The sequence below is a fragment of the Corvus brachyrhynchos genome, unplaced genomic scaffold, assembly GCF_000691975.1.
Source record: "Corvus brachyrhynchos isolate BGI_N302 unplaced genomic scaffold, ASM69197v1 scaffold136, whole genome shotgun sequence".
Lineage (NCBI taxonomy): Eukaryota > Metazoa > Chordata > Aves > Passeriformes > Corvidae > Corvus > Corvus brachyrhynchos.
The window spans coordinates 5,536,933-5,553,040 of record NW_008239080.1 but is presented as its reverse complement, the minus strand read 5'-3'; the positions used below and the strand labels follow the sequence as shown (position 1 = coordinate 5,553,040).

General features: G+C 39.5%; 1 protein-coding gene across 1 annotated transcript in view; it reads left to right on the top strand.

The window, feature by feature from the left end:
* The window catches only part of PRIM2 (primase (DNA) subunit 2), a 97,334-nt gene that overhangs the window by 709 nt on the left and 80,517 nt on the right, over positions 1 to 16,108 (top strand). The window contains exons 2-5 of the mRNA XM_008637662.2: positions 4 to 108; positions 816 to 918; positions 1,221 to 1,301; positions 7,657 to 7,777. Coding sequence (XP_008635884.1) covers positions 4 to 108; positions 816 to 918; positions 1,221 to 1,301; positions 7,657 to 7,777 — 410 coding nt within the window. The remainder of the gene's footprint in view (positions 1 to 3; positions 109 to 815; positions 919 to 1,220; positions 1,302 to 7,656; positions 7,778 to 16,108) is intronic.

The window sequence follows — 16,108 nt, the reverse complement described above, 5'->3', positions numbered from 1 at the left end:
TAGACGCGCGGGAGCGGTACCCTCACAGCCTACAGTTTTACTTGGAGCCCCCCACGGAAAGCATCTCCCTGCTGGAGTTTGAGAGCTTTGCCATCGACCGCCTGAAGCGTGAGTAGCGTCTCTCCCTCCTTCCCTCCCTCCCTCCCTCCGTCCTTCCACCTCCCTCCTCCTCCCCCCTCTCCCCTTTCCCTTCTCCTTCCTCCCGTCCCTTCTCTAGCTCGATGCCTTGGATCCTTCCTGTCATGGCTGTGTGTATTTCTGGCGGGCCTGGGTGTTCTGCTCCCCTGACATAAACGGGAGCTGGGCTGGCTGTTCGTGCTGCCATGAGCTCCCGCTAAGGGAAAACGCGTTGCTTTGGGCGTTTCGGAGAGCTGAGAGAGATTTTACAATGAGGGTTCATTGTAGCTGTCGGGGCTGTGTAGTTTGGTTTACACCGGGGGTTTTTATGAGCACGTTTCACTTTCTGTAGATGTTGTGACATATTTGATGGCTCAGGACTACATTTCAGATCGTTGTGCCTGGCAGCCAGAGCTTCCCCTGAAGTCCTGAAAACTGCTGGATCCAAGTTTCCGTTAGAGTTGAAACCGATGTTCTGAGACTGATCCATCAGTTAGCTGTCTCCCTTTCCTTGTTGGCAGTATGGATCCCAGAACTGGGCCAGCTGTTCAGGACTCACAGGCTGCACTTCATCCTCCATATTTCTCACCTTTTTGCTCCTCATACCACTAGAAGCAATTCCTGTGCCCTTTCCCAAGCCGTGAGAAATCGATTTCAGCATGTTGTCTCTAACATGGACCTTTTCTTTTTTTGCCCAGTGCTCAAAGTAGTTGAAAATCTTGGTGTGAGCTATGTAAGAGGTACTGATTTATACAAAACCAAGCTGGAGGCTGAGTTCCGGAAACTGAAGTTTCTTTTTTTAAAGAAGAAAACATGGAACTCTCTTGCACTTTACTTTCTTTACGCCATTCAACAATGATGACTAAGAATAGAGGTGATGAAATGCTATTTCTAGAACTGCAGTTCGGTCGTTTTGTCAGAGGTGTATTTTTTCTTTGAAGATATATAATTCTTTCTTTAGGGTAACCCCCTTCCTCAATAAGTTTGCATTTTTTGTCTAAAAGATGAGTATTAATACACTGTTGAAGACCAATGGTAAATTGATTGTAAATTTTTAATCTGGGAGAGATTATTTCTCCAAAATAATAAGAATATGTTCTATAGGCTTTGGCTGAGGATGATTATGAGGCAAGAAGAAAAGATCATATCTCCCATTTCATACTGCGCCTTGCTTACTGCCAGTCGTAAGTACTTTTTGGATTATGCTGTACTCTTATTATTAATTTTAAATGTATACAGATACTGCAGTGCTTTATTATAGACATTACAGATGCTTTAGAGTTGCATGGCTACTAAAAAGAAGTAGGCTCAAAGAGGGGTTTTTTTGCTAGGAATCTGATTTCGACTGTGATGAAAGGGATATGTGGAATCAGAATTAATATCTGGATTTTGTAATAACTTAAAAATTTTAGAAACTTTTGGCTTTTAAACACACAGCATTGATTTGAGTCTCGTGATATGTTTTTTTTTTTTAATGAAAGCACATCAGTATTAAGAGTTTGTCAGTCATTTGCAGTGATTGATAACATAGTTTAACTTCTGTATATGCTAACTGTTGATAACTGACCAAAGACCTGACTATTCAAACAGGCTTTTTATTACTGTATAGAAAGCACTGTTTCTGACGGACTAAAAATGCCATCTGAGTTTGAGGTTTCCTCTACTGCCTCTGTTTTTTGTCCAAAGTCATTGCTGTGGCTGGTTACACTGCATTTTTTTGTTATGTGAAATTTCAAGCAAAAAGTTGATCCTGTAAAATGCATTGGTTTTGTTTCCTGTGTAGTTTTTGGATGAAATTAGAGGTTGCCAGTTCTTTGTTTGCAAGTAGTTTTGTTACACATTGGTGTGAAGTCTTTACTCCTTATCACTGCAGTTTTTCTAGAATTAAAACTGGCAGATATGAAGTGTGTGCTGTTTTGAACCGTTAATTCAATTGCACTTAAGACTGCAATACAGTTCATTTTAATTAGGTGAATGTGGTAGAATGCATATTATGATACTGTGATAGCTGACATGACTGAAATGCTGCTATGGATACAGACTTGTAAGCAAAACAGACAGGGAAGGTGAGCAGGAGAGATTGTGGTCTAAGCCAGGATATGGAGCTGGAATGGATGGGGCTTTTCTTTGAAATGGCTTTGGATTCCTGCTTTTTTTTAGTAGGAAATAGCAGAGGCCTCAAAAGCCTGCCTCCAGATGGATGAAACCTTGCCATGACAGGCCCTGGGTGACTTTTAAACACCCTGAAATTTTCTAGATCATTCATGTCCCATCCTGTTGACCTTTCAAAAGACATCTGGGCTGTGCTGAAAACACAAAAGTTTGTCAATGTGTGTGATCAATGAGCCTGCTAGATCCATGATGCATGTACAATGGGGAACGGGTTGTGGATGTGGAGATCAATACCAGCCTTCACTGCAGTGACTCTGATAGTGTAGCTTGGAATCCTGAAAGTAGGGAGCAGATTGAATAACAAAATTGCAACTGAAATCCCTTCTGTATTCTACATGTATAATTTGTGATTGTGTTTAACAAGTGAAATATTGCCTTCTTTCTAGTGCCCATGTTTGTTGTATTTTTATAAACTCCCTTAATCATACTAGTCCTGGTGATTTTCACAAGAAAATATCTTGCTTTACCTGTATTGTAAGTTTAGCAAAACCCCCTAAAAGGTAGTATCCTCAAGTAGTCTGGGGACTAAAAGGCCCCTGAAAACGTAGTGTTTTGTATTAGCGGCATTTTGAATAATCAGTTTGTCTTAATTCCAAAGCCAAAACTTTACTTTAAACATCTAGTTGTTATTTAGATTGTTTAGACCATTACTTTTTTCGTGGGAGATGAGACGCGTTGAGGGTGTTGGTAGTGACACATTTGATGAAAATTCTGCTCTTGTGGAAGGTAGAATTGTCTGATGGTGAGAATCTGACCTGGAATTCAAGAGGTTTCTATTTTTTGGTTGGTCTGTGACTTCAGGAAAATGAGTTTGGGTCAAATTTACAGAAGGCAACACAAGTCACCTAGCAAAAGCCTGAAGGTTAGGTATTGGGCTCAGGAGTGAAATTCCTGAGGCTTTGTCCACTGAACTGAGCAGGGAGGAAGACACTTGTAAATTGACAGTGGGTGGCAGGCTTGAGTGAAAAGCTGCCTCAGTCAGAAATAACTAAGGAGGGACTTGGCTAAACATCTGCCTTTGTCAGTGATGTGATCTTTACCTGCTCTACTTGTCTATAATGGCTCTAGAATCTCCTAGAATTAATGATAGATGCAAGTGCTTACTTTTTCCTCTGCAAGCTGTGTTTTTAAAAGAAGATGCTTGTGTCTTTTATCAGAGGTTATTTGACTGAAGTTCTTGCTTAGTAAATATATTGGAGATACTGTTCAAACCCTGTGTTTCAGGGAAGTATCTTAAAAATAAGCAGGGCAGAAGTGGGCAGCTTTTTGAAGGTGAACCACTGTGCAGAAATGAATACAAGCTATTTTGGGCCACAGAATCATGGAAAGAGCCTGGCTTTGTAATCTAGGGGGAAAGACCTCTTTAGATGGAGGAGAGGTCTTGGGTAGATCCTTGGGGCACCCTTTAAACAACTTGCAAATGCCATTTTGTGTTCCTGTTTATATATACTTGCATATTTTGATAAAGCAGCTTTTAGTCAGTTTCCGATAGCACTTTTCTTCGAAAAGGTGGATTTAGTACTCACTCATAAAATGGAAAATAGCATTCTAAGAACTATGAGGTGAGCCTGTACCCAGTGTTCTTTATTTTCTCGAAAAGCAACTACTTTGGGGATATTTATATCGTCTGCAATTGGCCTGTTCTCAAAAAGATAAAATTGGGAGGCAAATAGAATATACTGTACTTCAAGTTTCTGTCATACTAGGTCAGAAAAATAAGGTTGGCACAAATCATTGGGTTAATTAAAGAAAGTTGTTAAGGTAGGAGTGACTGAAAAAAATGCACTTAAATAGACATAACTGCAAACTAGGTTGAATTCAGTTCCTGTGGCAGCTGTGTGTACATGTGTGTGCATTTTCCTGTGATAGTGCTTTTTTCAGTTTTCAGTTGGCCAACAGTGCCACCCAGGGGTACAAGTCAATATCGATTTTTCTTTTCTAGTCTGTCGTAGTCCTCACTTGTAAATTGGATTGTTTTGATTTGATTTTCGTATGATCTGAAGTGACCAGGTCCACCATTCTGGTCAGTTAAATTTGTAAGATAGTCATCATCTCTTGACTTTCCTTCTTCTGCCTTTTGAAATCCAAGACTTTAAAGCTTATTCCTGTAAGATAGTGTATGTAAAGTCTCAAGAGAACAGTCTCATCCATACCCTTCTTTCACACCTCTTCTAATGTCGCTTAGATCTGTCAAGACCAGGAAATAGAATCATCTTGTTTCATTTGCTTTCATGGCAGATGTAAAGGTAATTTTATCTGGATGTGGATACGACCGTGCACTTTTGCTTTTGTCTGCTGCATCTCTCGTCACTTCAGCAAACCGACTATGAAGAACCTTGAAAGTCACAGGAGCATAATTTTCATTTTACTTTCTTAAGATGGAAGAAATAAATTCTGCCTGTTCTCTGGCAGCAAAACTCTTTTTATCTAGGAAGCTTTCAAACATACTTTTGTGCCTTTTTTTTTTTTTTTTTTGGTTTGATTTGTGTCTGTGTCACATAACAAGGACATAAATTCTATTTCAAACTTAGCAAGGCCTATTCACTACTCCCTGACTTTTTTTTCTATTTGGTAAATTAGACCTGTGTGCTAAAATTGCTGCCTCTTATGTTGAGTAGCATTTCCTTTTGTGTGTTGTCTGTACCCATGTTCCCCTTGCTGTCTAGTCTTTAAAACTTAAACTCTGAGTAATCCTTTGGTGGTGTTGGTTGCCTAGTAAAGCAGTGATCTGGCCCATGCCTGGAGTTTTCATAAGTCAGTGTTAAGTTGTTAGAACTCTTGTATTAATTGTGGAATGTCAGCTACTAGTCTTAAATTCCAGATTTACAAGCATTTGCATGCCTTTTCTAAAGTACTTCTATGTTCATGCTTCCTAACAAATATTCTGATTTTTCCTACCCCTCCTTGGATTGAAGATTATTTCTATTCCAACCCCAGCCCCTCAAGTGCTGTTCCGTATATGAAAGAGACTGTTCTTTTATACTATTTTTATAGTTGGGAATCTATGAACTGGTTTAAACTGTTGAGTAATCTGCATACCAGAACGTTAAGTGGCAAAAAATGAGGAGATATTCTTAACATCTACACTTCAATGACCTGCAACTCCCTCAGCTTCAGCAGCAACTTGGTTAGTTATCTAATGGCAGTGACACTGCTTTTCAGTTAAGCTTGGGGTTTTGATAATAAGTATTATTACTTAGTGTGAGTTTGAGATGAGAGTGTACAATTTTTTTCATGTGAATATTGAGTAAAAAATAGGATTTGGCTCTAGAAATGATGTAAATAATGCCCTAATGATGATGATCCTAGGAAAGTCAGTTTTAAAGTATATGCTGGACATATACAGTAGCGTGAAGTCAGCTCATCAGCTACTTTGTTAGATGTAGGAAGAATCCAGATAGGTGCGTGTATAGGTATTGCAGCTGGTGAGGGGGTCAGTAGCTCTGACCCAGGAAGGGGTGACCGGTCCCAAAAGGAATCGCCTTCCCAAGGTCCAGTGTCTTCCCTCTGCTGCTGGCAGGAGGGCCCTTGCAGAGGCTGTCAGCTCTTTAGTGTTTATCAGCTCGTGATTCCAGCTCAGCTCTGCAGGGCAGCATCCAGGCCAGACCAGACCAGACCAGAGAGATGAGAGGCTCATGTGGCTGGTTCTGCACGAGGCAGCTTTATTGGTCCATACTCCGGCGAAGGGGAGCTATGGGCGAGCATCTGTGCTCATAGGGGCAGAGGGCTAGCTTTTATAGGGATACAGGGAATGAGTCTCAGAGGATAAAGGCCAATGGGTTACAAGGGATCTGCATAGGGTCTCCTAGAGGATTCTGGGTCTGACTTTTCTCGATGTGACCAAAGAAGTGGTTGCCTTTCCAGGGAGTCCTGCTGGGTGATTACCCAATCTCAGCAGACATCCCTCCAGGGCAGGGGCTGGGCATACCCCACATATAAGAGATAAAGTAATATTTTCTTGTTATGGTAACTTAAATGGGTAGGTGGGATTATAGCCTTTGATCTGCTTTCCTGAAGAAAAGGAACAGACTGGCTGGTCTCCAAAGCAGTTGTACATAATCGTGTTTGTGGTTTGCTTGGTTTTTGTGTGTGTGTGTGTGGTGGTGTTGTTTTGTTTGGTTGGTTTTCCCCTAGGAAAACAAATGCAGTGTAAATCTAGGAAAACAGAAAAAATTGACACATCCCAGGATTTTACTACTGTCCAAGATGGCCACAGAAGAGCTGCAACAGATCAGTCATTAAAGCATTAACTTCCATTTTAAGTTGCACAGATTATTATTACATCCCAAGCACTGAAACTGTCCACAGGATTATATTTTACAAAGCACATTAACAGCCTTTCCATCTGGAATTACTGTGAAAAATAATTACTTTTCTTCAAGCCGTATTTCAAGCAGAGGTTTTGTCACAAAACCACAAACAACTCTGTTGTGATTCACACATTCCCTTATGGGAAAAGATGCTTAAATATTGTAAAGAGAACATATAAGAGTGCAGTATTTCTGTGCTCTGTGAATTCCAGTGGCAGTGGCCCACAGGGTAGCTCTCAGAGTACAGTTTAAGAGAGTGCCCTGTGGTAGTGAGAATGCATTATTTGCATTCTGTGCTTGCACATACAGGGTGGCTTTTGGTACTGGCACTCTGGTACCTACTTGCTGTAGCTTTGAGTAATGTGCTGCTGCCTGGGAATCTGAGCACTAGGATGTGAAGAGTTACATGAGTGCTTAGAGTACTTGGATTGGCTTCAGTGTTGTTTTATTCTGTCTTCTGACTCCTGTTTCTGTGTTCCTGTTTGTTCTCCTGTTCACCTGCAGTTGGTAAACCCCTTTTTCTCTTTGTCAAGAGTTAGATGTGCTATTTGTGTTCCTCACCCAATTTCATTGCCATATATTTTCCTTTTGCCTGTTTCCAGTCTGTTTGTTGCCTAGAACAGAGTGCACTATTGTCATACTATCTGAGATGTATGCGTGTTTCTTCAGCTAGAGATACACCAAAAGTGAGAATTAAAAGAAGTAGCCTTCAAAATATATTTGCCTCATCACATTAATTGTGACATTAATTGTACAATGAAGAAATATTGTGCCATGTTGTAGAAAAAAGCTGTCCTTTAAATACCAAGAGAGCATGTTAACTACAATTGAATATTTTTATCCAAAAAGTAAAAAGTATTGTCTCTCCACAAGTCTTTTCTGATTGAGTGTGCATTACTGAAGCTTTCCTGCTTTCACTTCCAAGCTTCTCAGTTTGTGAGTCACATGCCAAAGTCAGCATCACTGATGTGTTCACTGGGTTTGAGGTCTAGTTTCCAAGCAAAGAAATAATGCGTATTCAGAAAATGTATTTTTTTTTTTACTATTTTTATTGCAGTGAGGATCTCAGGCGATGGTTTCTTCAACAAGAAATGGATCTCTTCAGATATCGCTTCAATGAACTAACTGAAAATTTAAGGCAGAAATTCCTGGAACATATTAACTTATCATTTGAAGGTGTAAGTATGTTCTGTATTTATGTTGCACATGCCTGTTGTTTTTTAAAATTCTCATTAAGATAGTTTTAGCAATTGTGTTTGAAAAATAGTGCAGTTACGGTTTTAAAAAAACCCAACCACACAGAACTTCTGAATTTGGAGAATAGTGTGCATGAGGACTGAGTGATAAAATTGATTGAGTGAAAAACAAGAGAAGCTCAGTCTGCTTCAGTCTACAAACACAAGTGAAAAAAGATGTGATTACACAGGTAAGTTAAGGTTTACAAAAGCTGATAGGTATTTTTGAATCAAAATTTCGGGTGGATTAGATCATAGGTCAAAGAATGGTTTGGGTTGGAAGGGACCTTAAAGATCATCTAGTTCCAAATCTGTCTTGGTTTGAAAGACAGGTGTCTGCTAAGGAAGGCAGGGGCCTCCCTTGGAATGGAAAATCCAACCCCCTTCCCTCCAAATTATTATTATAATTTTGAAAGTAAGGGGCTCTCAGGCAAAGATATGAGAAATAGGAATAACAGTTCGTTGCTAGTATATATAACAAGGCAATAATACAGAAACACTGGCTTAAATTGCCGGAGTCAGGATACAACCTGACACGCTGCCGGCTGGGGTGGTGGTAGCAGTCTGATTAAGTGGTGGCTGAAGTCCTGTTTGAAGTGATAGATGTGGTTCTGTTGAAGGGGTGATCCTGTAGAAGGGTCTGGTCTTCCTCAGAAGGTCCAGTGGTAGTTATCTAGCTCTTGTCGTCTGGGAATCCAGTAGGTAAGGCTGACTGTGGTGTTCCAAACCTCAGATTATATCCAGGATGGAATGCTTGGTTGCTCCCCCTGGGTGGGGCATGTCACACTGGGATGATGTAACTTTGAGTCATGCAGTGAAGCTGGATGGCCCATTGACAGAAGATATCTCTCCAGAGGGAGTTATCAGGGATGTGTCACAAAACAGATAAAGAACCCTGCCCCACCTGGTTTTAACGGATGATGATAGAATACATACTTTTGGTTACATTTTACATTGTAACCTAAGACAAACTCCCTGCCATGGGCAGAGACACTGTCCGGTAGACGAGGTTGCTCCGAGTCCCATCGAACCTCGCCTTGAGCACTTCCAGCAATGGGACATCCATGACTCCTCTGGGCAGCCTATTCTAGAACATCACTGCCCTCACAGTAAAGAATTTTGTCCTAATTTAAACCTACTCTCCTTCAATTTGAAGTCATTCCCCCTTGTCCTGTGACCACATGGCCCTTGTGAAAAGTCCCTCTCCATCTTGTAGGCTCCCTTCAAGTACTGGAGGCCACAATTAGGTCACCCCAAAGCCTTCTCTTTTCCAGGCTGAGCAATCCCAATTCTCCCAGCCTTTCCTAATACAAGAAGTGTTCTGTCCCTTTAATCATCTTGGTGGCCCTCCTCTGCACTCATTCCAACAGGTCCATGTCCTTCCTGTGCTGAGGACCCCAGAGCTGGATGCAGCACAGCAGATGGGGTCTCACTAGAGTGGAGTAGAGGGGCAGAATCACAGAACTGTTAGGGTTGGAAGGGACCTCTGGAGATCATCCAGTCCAACCCCCCTGCCAAGTCAGGGTCACCTAGAGCAGGTTACATGGGAACACGTCCAGGTGGATTTTGAATGTCTCCAGAGAGGGAGACTCCACAACCTCCCTTGGCAGCCTGTTCCAGTGCTCTGCCACCCTCAGCATAAAGAAGTTCTTCCTCATGTGGAGTTGAAACTTCCTGCATTTTAGTTTATGGCCATCAGTCCCGTCCCTTGCCCTGCTGGCCACTATACTTTTGATGCAGCCCAGGATACAGTTGGATTTCTGGACTATGAGTGCGCATGGCCGGTTCATGCCCAGCGTCTCCTCCACCAGCACCCTCCGAGTCCGTCTCGGCAGAGCTGCTCTTGATCTGTTCATCCCCCAACCTGGATTGATACCAGGGATTGCCCTGATCCATGTGCAGAACCTTGCACTTGTTAAACTGTGTGAGATTCCCATGGGCCACTTCTGGAGATTGTCCAGATCCCTCTGGATGCTGTCCTGTTGTTCAGGTGTGTCAACAGCACCACTCAGCTCAGTGTCAGGGATTTGCTATTTCACAGTCCTTCAGGGATACAGGGAAGAGAGGTGGTGTATGAAAGACTTATTTCTATGTAGGTACAAAAATGCTGTTAGTGAGGATCTTCTTGTTATTTTTCTAAGTCCGTGAGAGACTTTTCTCTCTCACAGAAGAGGTAGCAGGGAATGTAAACAACCAAGCCACCTGCAACCTTGGAAAGTCTTGTTTATGGTATAGTAGAAAATATTTTGATAATGGATGTTTTAGGATTTTGGCCAATCACCCCCAAGGGGTGGCTGGTCCTTTGTCCAATTAGACTATGAAGAAAAAAGTCTATAAAAGAGTTTGTAAAATAATTAAATAAATCAATCTTGCTGCACAATTCCTGCCTGCTGGATCTTCTTCTCCTCCTCCTCCCTATAGCTGCGGGACACGGTGATACACCGTAGGAACCAGGCCTGTGGTAATAAATTCCTTATCCATCTAATGGTTCTCTCATTACATCCAATTCTCTCCAGTTTGGAGAGACAGATCTTGTGGACTGTGTCAAAGGCTTTACAGAAATGCAGATAAATGTCATCTGTAGCCCCTCCCTTGTCTGCTGATGTAGTCACTCCATCATGGAAGGCCAGACATCTGTAGCCCTTCCCTTGTCCACTGATGGAATAACTCCATCAGAAGAGGTCATTGGGTTGGTCAGGCAGGACTTGCCCTTGGTGAAGCCATGCTGGCTGTCCCAAATCACCTTCCTGTTAGCCATGTGCCTTAGCCGAGCTTCTAGGAGGATCTCTTCCATGATCTTTCAAGGCACAGAGGTGAGGCTGACTCATTGGTAGTTCACAGGGTTTTCTCTAAGCTTTTTAAAGGTGGGTACAATGTTTGCCTTTTTCCATTCACTTGGGACTTCTGACTGCCATGACTTTTCAAATATCAGGGGGAGTGGTGTGGCAACTACATCATTCAATTCTCTCAGGACTCTGGGATGCATCTTATGTCCCTAGTTTGTGTTCTTCAGATAAGAACAGTCTGTGTTCTTCATGTAAAGTCTTATCTGCCTTGTCTGGCCATCTCGGCCAAATAACACTCATGTTAAAATTACCTTGCTTTCTTGGTGAATTGTGTGGTAATTCACCCTAAATGTTTCAGTAATAAGAAAGCAATGGCTGTGTTTGATCCTTACGTCAATTGTATGTGCAATTTGTTCTCATCACATTATTGACTTCAGTTGAAAAATAATTGTGGCCAAAATATGTCTTTGTTCATAAACTTTGCTCTAGGACCTTTACAATCTACTAACTACTTTTAAGATGTGGCTTTTTGCTATAGAAACTGTAGCAAACTACAGTGACCTGGGGACTTTGTACATTGTTCCATTTGTGAACACTGACATCTGGAAAACTATGTGGAAATGGAAAATAAGTGCATTCAATGAATGCTTATGATAACTGTTCAGGACATACTTAAAATTTAATAATTCAATTATGAAAATCCTGTATGGATTGCTCAAAAATGTAGCTTTCTGTGTTATTGTCTCCATGGGGACACATGGTTTACATGTTTGTGCATGCCAAAAACCATTTTGATTCTTCTTGTTTGTGCATATTATATGAGTTACTGGAGCTATAGGTGTATAACCAAGATCATGATTTAGCTTAAATAATGAAAAACTAAAGGCTGGTGTTAAATACAGTAGCTACAAATTGTGGTTAAGGACTTACTTATAATTTTAAGAGAAATGATGTACAATTAAATAAGTTTCATTCTAACATAGACTTTATACATGCACATACATGTAAATTATCCTATTTTCTTTTAATAGCTAATTTGATTTTTGCCCGTTAAGTACATGCTATGGAGAATGCAGAATATAAGTTGTCCAAAATTCTGTAAATGCTCTAATTTCACAGTTGTTGCTTTCTCATTAGAAGTTAGATTCAAAACTTTTTCCCTTTTGACTTAAACTCATTCTGTTTCTTTTGACAAGTGATGAAAAACCTTGAAAATGCAAAATCTCTTTAGACAACTGTTGTTGGTGTTTTAGGGATATTACAAAAGAGTTCCTGCTGTTATGTACTGCTTTGTTTGTCTGAGTGGATTAAAGGAAAATGTCTAATGCAGTGTCTGCATTAATGATTTTAACAATATTTCGCACTGCAGCTATGAACTGTTTCTTTAGGAAACTCCAGCTTTTGCCCATAGCTCTCATTGTAAACTTGAGTTAATAAAAATTAATGTGCAATCATCACTCTACTGAAAAAGCCTTTCTCTTAAAATACTGCTTATTAGAAGAACTTAAATATTCTAAGATATGTGGCTGACATACATTATATGTTGCTGGATTGAAATATCTGGGATCAGTGCATGTTGGTAAAATAGGATTTGTATGTTAAGAGTAACAGAGGCTTTCCTGTGTCATTGAGAGACTTATTAGAAATGCCATTCTCTGGTTCAACAGACCTTTCAGTGAGAGGTGTGTTTGTGGAGCTGTATTTCTGTTGCTTATTCCCCAGCCTCATATTCTTCTGTCACGGTTTCAGCATTCAGGCTTGTATGGATAAATTAATGTTTGCAGGTTGCTGGAAATAGCTAGGAGTAGGGCTTGGTTCTGTGCTACTGAATGTGCCTTCAATATGTCAAAATGATTAAGAAGGTATTACTTTCTTACTCCTGTTGAGGCAACAAAGCATCATTTCATTGAAAATCTACTTCCCTGCTTCTGCTTCCACCCCCTGCTTCCAGTTCTCATGGGAATTTAGGCAAAACTAATCCTTCCTTGCACTATCATGTATAAAACATTTGAATATTACTAAGGAATTCCATATGTATATGAAACAGGTCTAAATGCTATGGAGCTATGTAGAGGCCACTACGAAAGTAAGGGCACTCTAAAAGCAGTATTCTTTTTCTCAATGTTCTATTTGTAAAAGGCTTTAAGAAGAAAATTAGGATGAACTATTCTTTTTATGCTTCTCTGTTAGAAGTTACAATGTTTTTATGCCTTACTGTGGCATGAAACAAGATAGAAATCAAACTTCATGCTCTACCAATTAGAAAAGGGGATGGTCTTCAGAAACAGGAAGGAAGTTCTGATGTTACAATCCATTTTCTATATGGGTAAATGAATATTATGGAACTTTCAATTGCTTATGATGCACTAAGAAACTTCTAGTTAAATTTCTTCAAAGACAAGAGAGGTGCCTTGCATTTTCTAGATAATTTTTCTGGTTTCAGAACTGTAATCTGAGAAAGGCCAGAGCTGCTAAAGCTTGACCTTGACGTAGTCTGGTGTAGCAATGTTAACAATTTTAAGAACCACTATAAGAAGTGATTCTCAGTATTTATTAAAAGAACTGGTCAGCTCTTTTGTGGGGAGCAGGAATAATTGGATTGCCTTGTACAGTTTTGTCACAGTTGTCTTCATTTACAGTGCTGACAAAGTGAACCTAAAATTGAGAATTCAGTAACTGTCACCTCTCACCTTCTCGTGTTTGTCTACATGCATGAGGAAGTGAGACTTATATAATATTCTGCAGGGGATTTTCAGACTAATTTCTGAGATTTTGTAAATTATGCATTGAGAATTATTGCTTTATAGAATCAAGAAATCTTTGATCCCACCAATGGATAATACTTAAGAAGTTGTTAAGATCTTTATATATTTAAGATCTTTGAATACTTAATAAAATGATCTTGTTTAGCAAATTTTTGAAAGAAAGAAGTTGTTAGCAACTAGAAGGAAAAAATACCAGATTTGAAAGGTTTTTTTTTAATATGAAGGTCAACTGTAGAGAGTTTGATATGATAGTAGCTCTGATCTCATGATTAAATAAATTTTTAATCAAGAGCTTTCTGAAATTAAAAACAGAAATGAAATTTAATGAAAACTAATGTTTTAATTTTTATAATAGGATTTCCTATGTCATGTGGCTGACATTTGTATTGCTGAAGGAGCAAAATATGTGGCACAGGGCTTATTAAAATTAGTAAATTCCTGCTCTGGGGAGTTTTACCTGATGATGAAGATGCCCTTCACTTGAAAAAGGAAGGCTATAAACTTCATGGTACTCAAGATAAACGTGATGATTTCAGTATGGTGAAATGTCTGAACATGTATAGGATTATTCCAATTCAAAATTTTTACCATGTTTGTGATTAAAAAATAAGCCTCTCTACTGTGGATACAATATTGCTGCTAGCAAGAATTTTATTGCTTCTTTCTAAGCCCGTGGGATACTTTTCTCTCTCACGGAAGATAATGGCAGAACTTCTATAAACGATGAACACCTGTGACCTTGTAGAACTGTGTTTATAGTACAGTAGAAAAATTTTGACAATGGATGTTTAGGATTTTAGCCAATCCACCCAGGGGGTGGCTGATCCTTTGTCCAATTAGACTATGAAGGAAAAAGTCTATAAAAGAGTGTAAAATAATTAAATAAATCAATCTTGCTGCACAATTCTTGCCTGTTGGATCTCTCCTCTCCTCCCTACGGCTGCGGGATACAGTAATACTCTACATTTAGTATAAATCATGGAAATTTGAAGGTTAGGTAAGTTCTTCCTTGGAAAGTTTTTACAAAGCTGGTACTGGATTAAGTTAGTCCATCTTTAGTATTCTGTAAGAATACTAAAGTATTTAGTATTCTGGGACCTGGATTTCTTGGAAAAAAAAATGAAGCTTGATTTGAGTTTGTATTTGAGACACTTTTTGAACTACTAACATATAGATTGCATTTTAATCCCTTGTAGGAATAGCTTTGGCCAGTCTCTTCTCTGACAAGTGTGGAAGATGGCTGGACTGGTGCTGCCCAGCCTAGTGGAACATTGCTTTGGTGCTCAAAATTTTACAGTAGTCTGGAATATTGTTGTTTACACCTACCAATTTATGCCAGCATGAGGAAGGGGTAGAGTGCATGGTATTGAATAAAATGTCGAGAAAGGAAGAGGGTAGAAGGAAAGCAAGAATAAATCTCTGCTTTAAGAGTATTTTCCCCTGATACATGGATTGGTTTTTTATCATAGTAAAAGGAGGATAATGGAATAGTTCTGAAGGTATTTCAGAATGTTTTTAGTCTGTTCTACACTTTAGGTATTAAAAAAAAAAAGGGAAGAGAAAAGGTTTTTAAGGGACAGTACTCCCCTCATCCAGATAAATATGGAAGCTTTTTATGTATGGCATGTAATTTTCAGCACTCATGGCCTATTAAATAATCCAGGTGCAAAGTCAGTCACGTAGGGAGCATCGGAAACCCTTAAGCAGCACTCAAGAGGAGTAAATGCTGACATTTAAGGTGACAGAGCCCATCAAAGATAATATGCAAACACAGGTGTGCAGTTGAGATTTACATCAATTTAGGATATTAAAGTATTAAAATCTTACTATAAATGAGTAATTACATCAATGATGCCTGACAGTTTCTGGCAGTAAAAGGTGCTAACAGATTTAAAGATATTTAAAGGGAAATTTGTGAATATTTTAAATATTAAAGTCATTGAAGAAAATATTTTAATCTCAAAGTAAGTTGTTCAGTATATGAAGGAATTATATAAAATAAATGGTTTTACCGGTAAGTGATACTTGGGCTTCAACTACAAAGTTGCTCTTGACATGGTCAGAAATAGCTCCTTTGAAGCCCTTAATCTGAGTTTCAGCCTTTTGTCTGCTTTGCCTTGCATAATTTTAACTCTCCAAGACCTGCCACTTGTTCTTAGACATCAAATGGAAGATCTGTCCTTTCAGCATCTGCAGCTGTAGGTCTGTGATACGTCTTGTTTTGATTTGGAAGATATAATGAGCTTATGGGTCCTTTCCACTTGGTTCTTCTGAAAACTTGCCACAAAACCTGTTCACCTTAACCAGTCACACTTTGTCTCTCCCTGGGGTTGGTCCTAGGGTCTCTTCTGCTCAGGTGGACCAAAATGTTCTGTGGTTGTCCTCAAAGTGCTGTGTGTGGTAGTTTTTTTTTTTTTGTGGTTTTTTTTTGGTTTTGTTTTTGGTTTTGGTTTTTTTTTCCTTGAACACTTTCAACAGCATTTTGAAAATGACAGTCGTTTCACTTGCCTTGTCTGTGAAAATGTCACAGCTCTGCTTGCAACGTTCCCTGCAACTCTATATTCAAGTCTCACAGCGGTGGTCATCATTCTGCTGCTTTACTTTCCTTTTAATCTTTTTAAACTAATGTCAAACCTAACATATTTCTTCTTGTTCTATCCACTAGTTGAGAAAGATAGGGCTTTTTTCCTGTTTTTTTGTTTGTTTTTCCCTTCTCTTTGTAT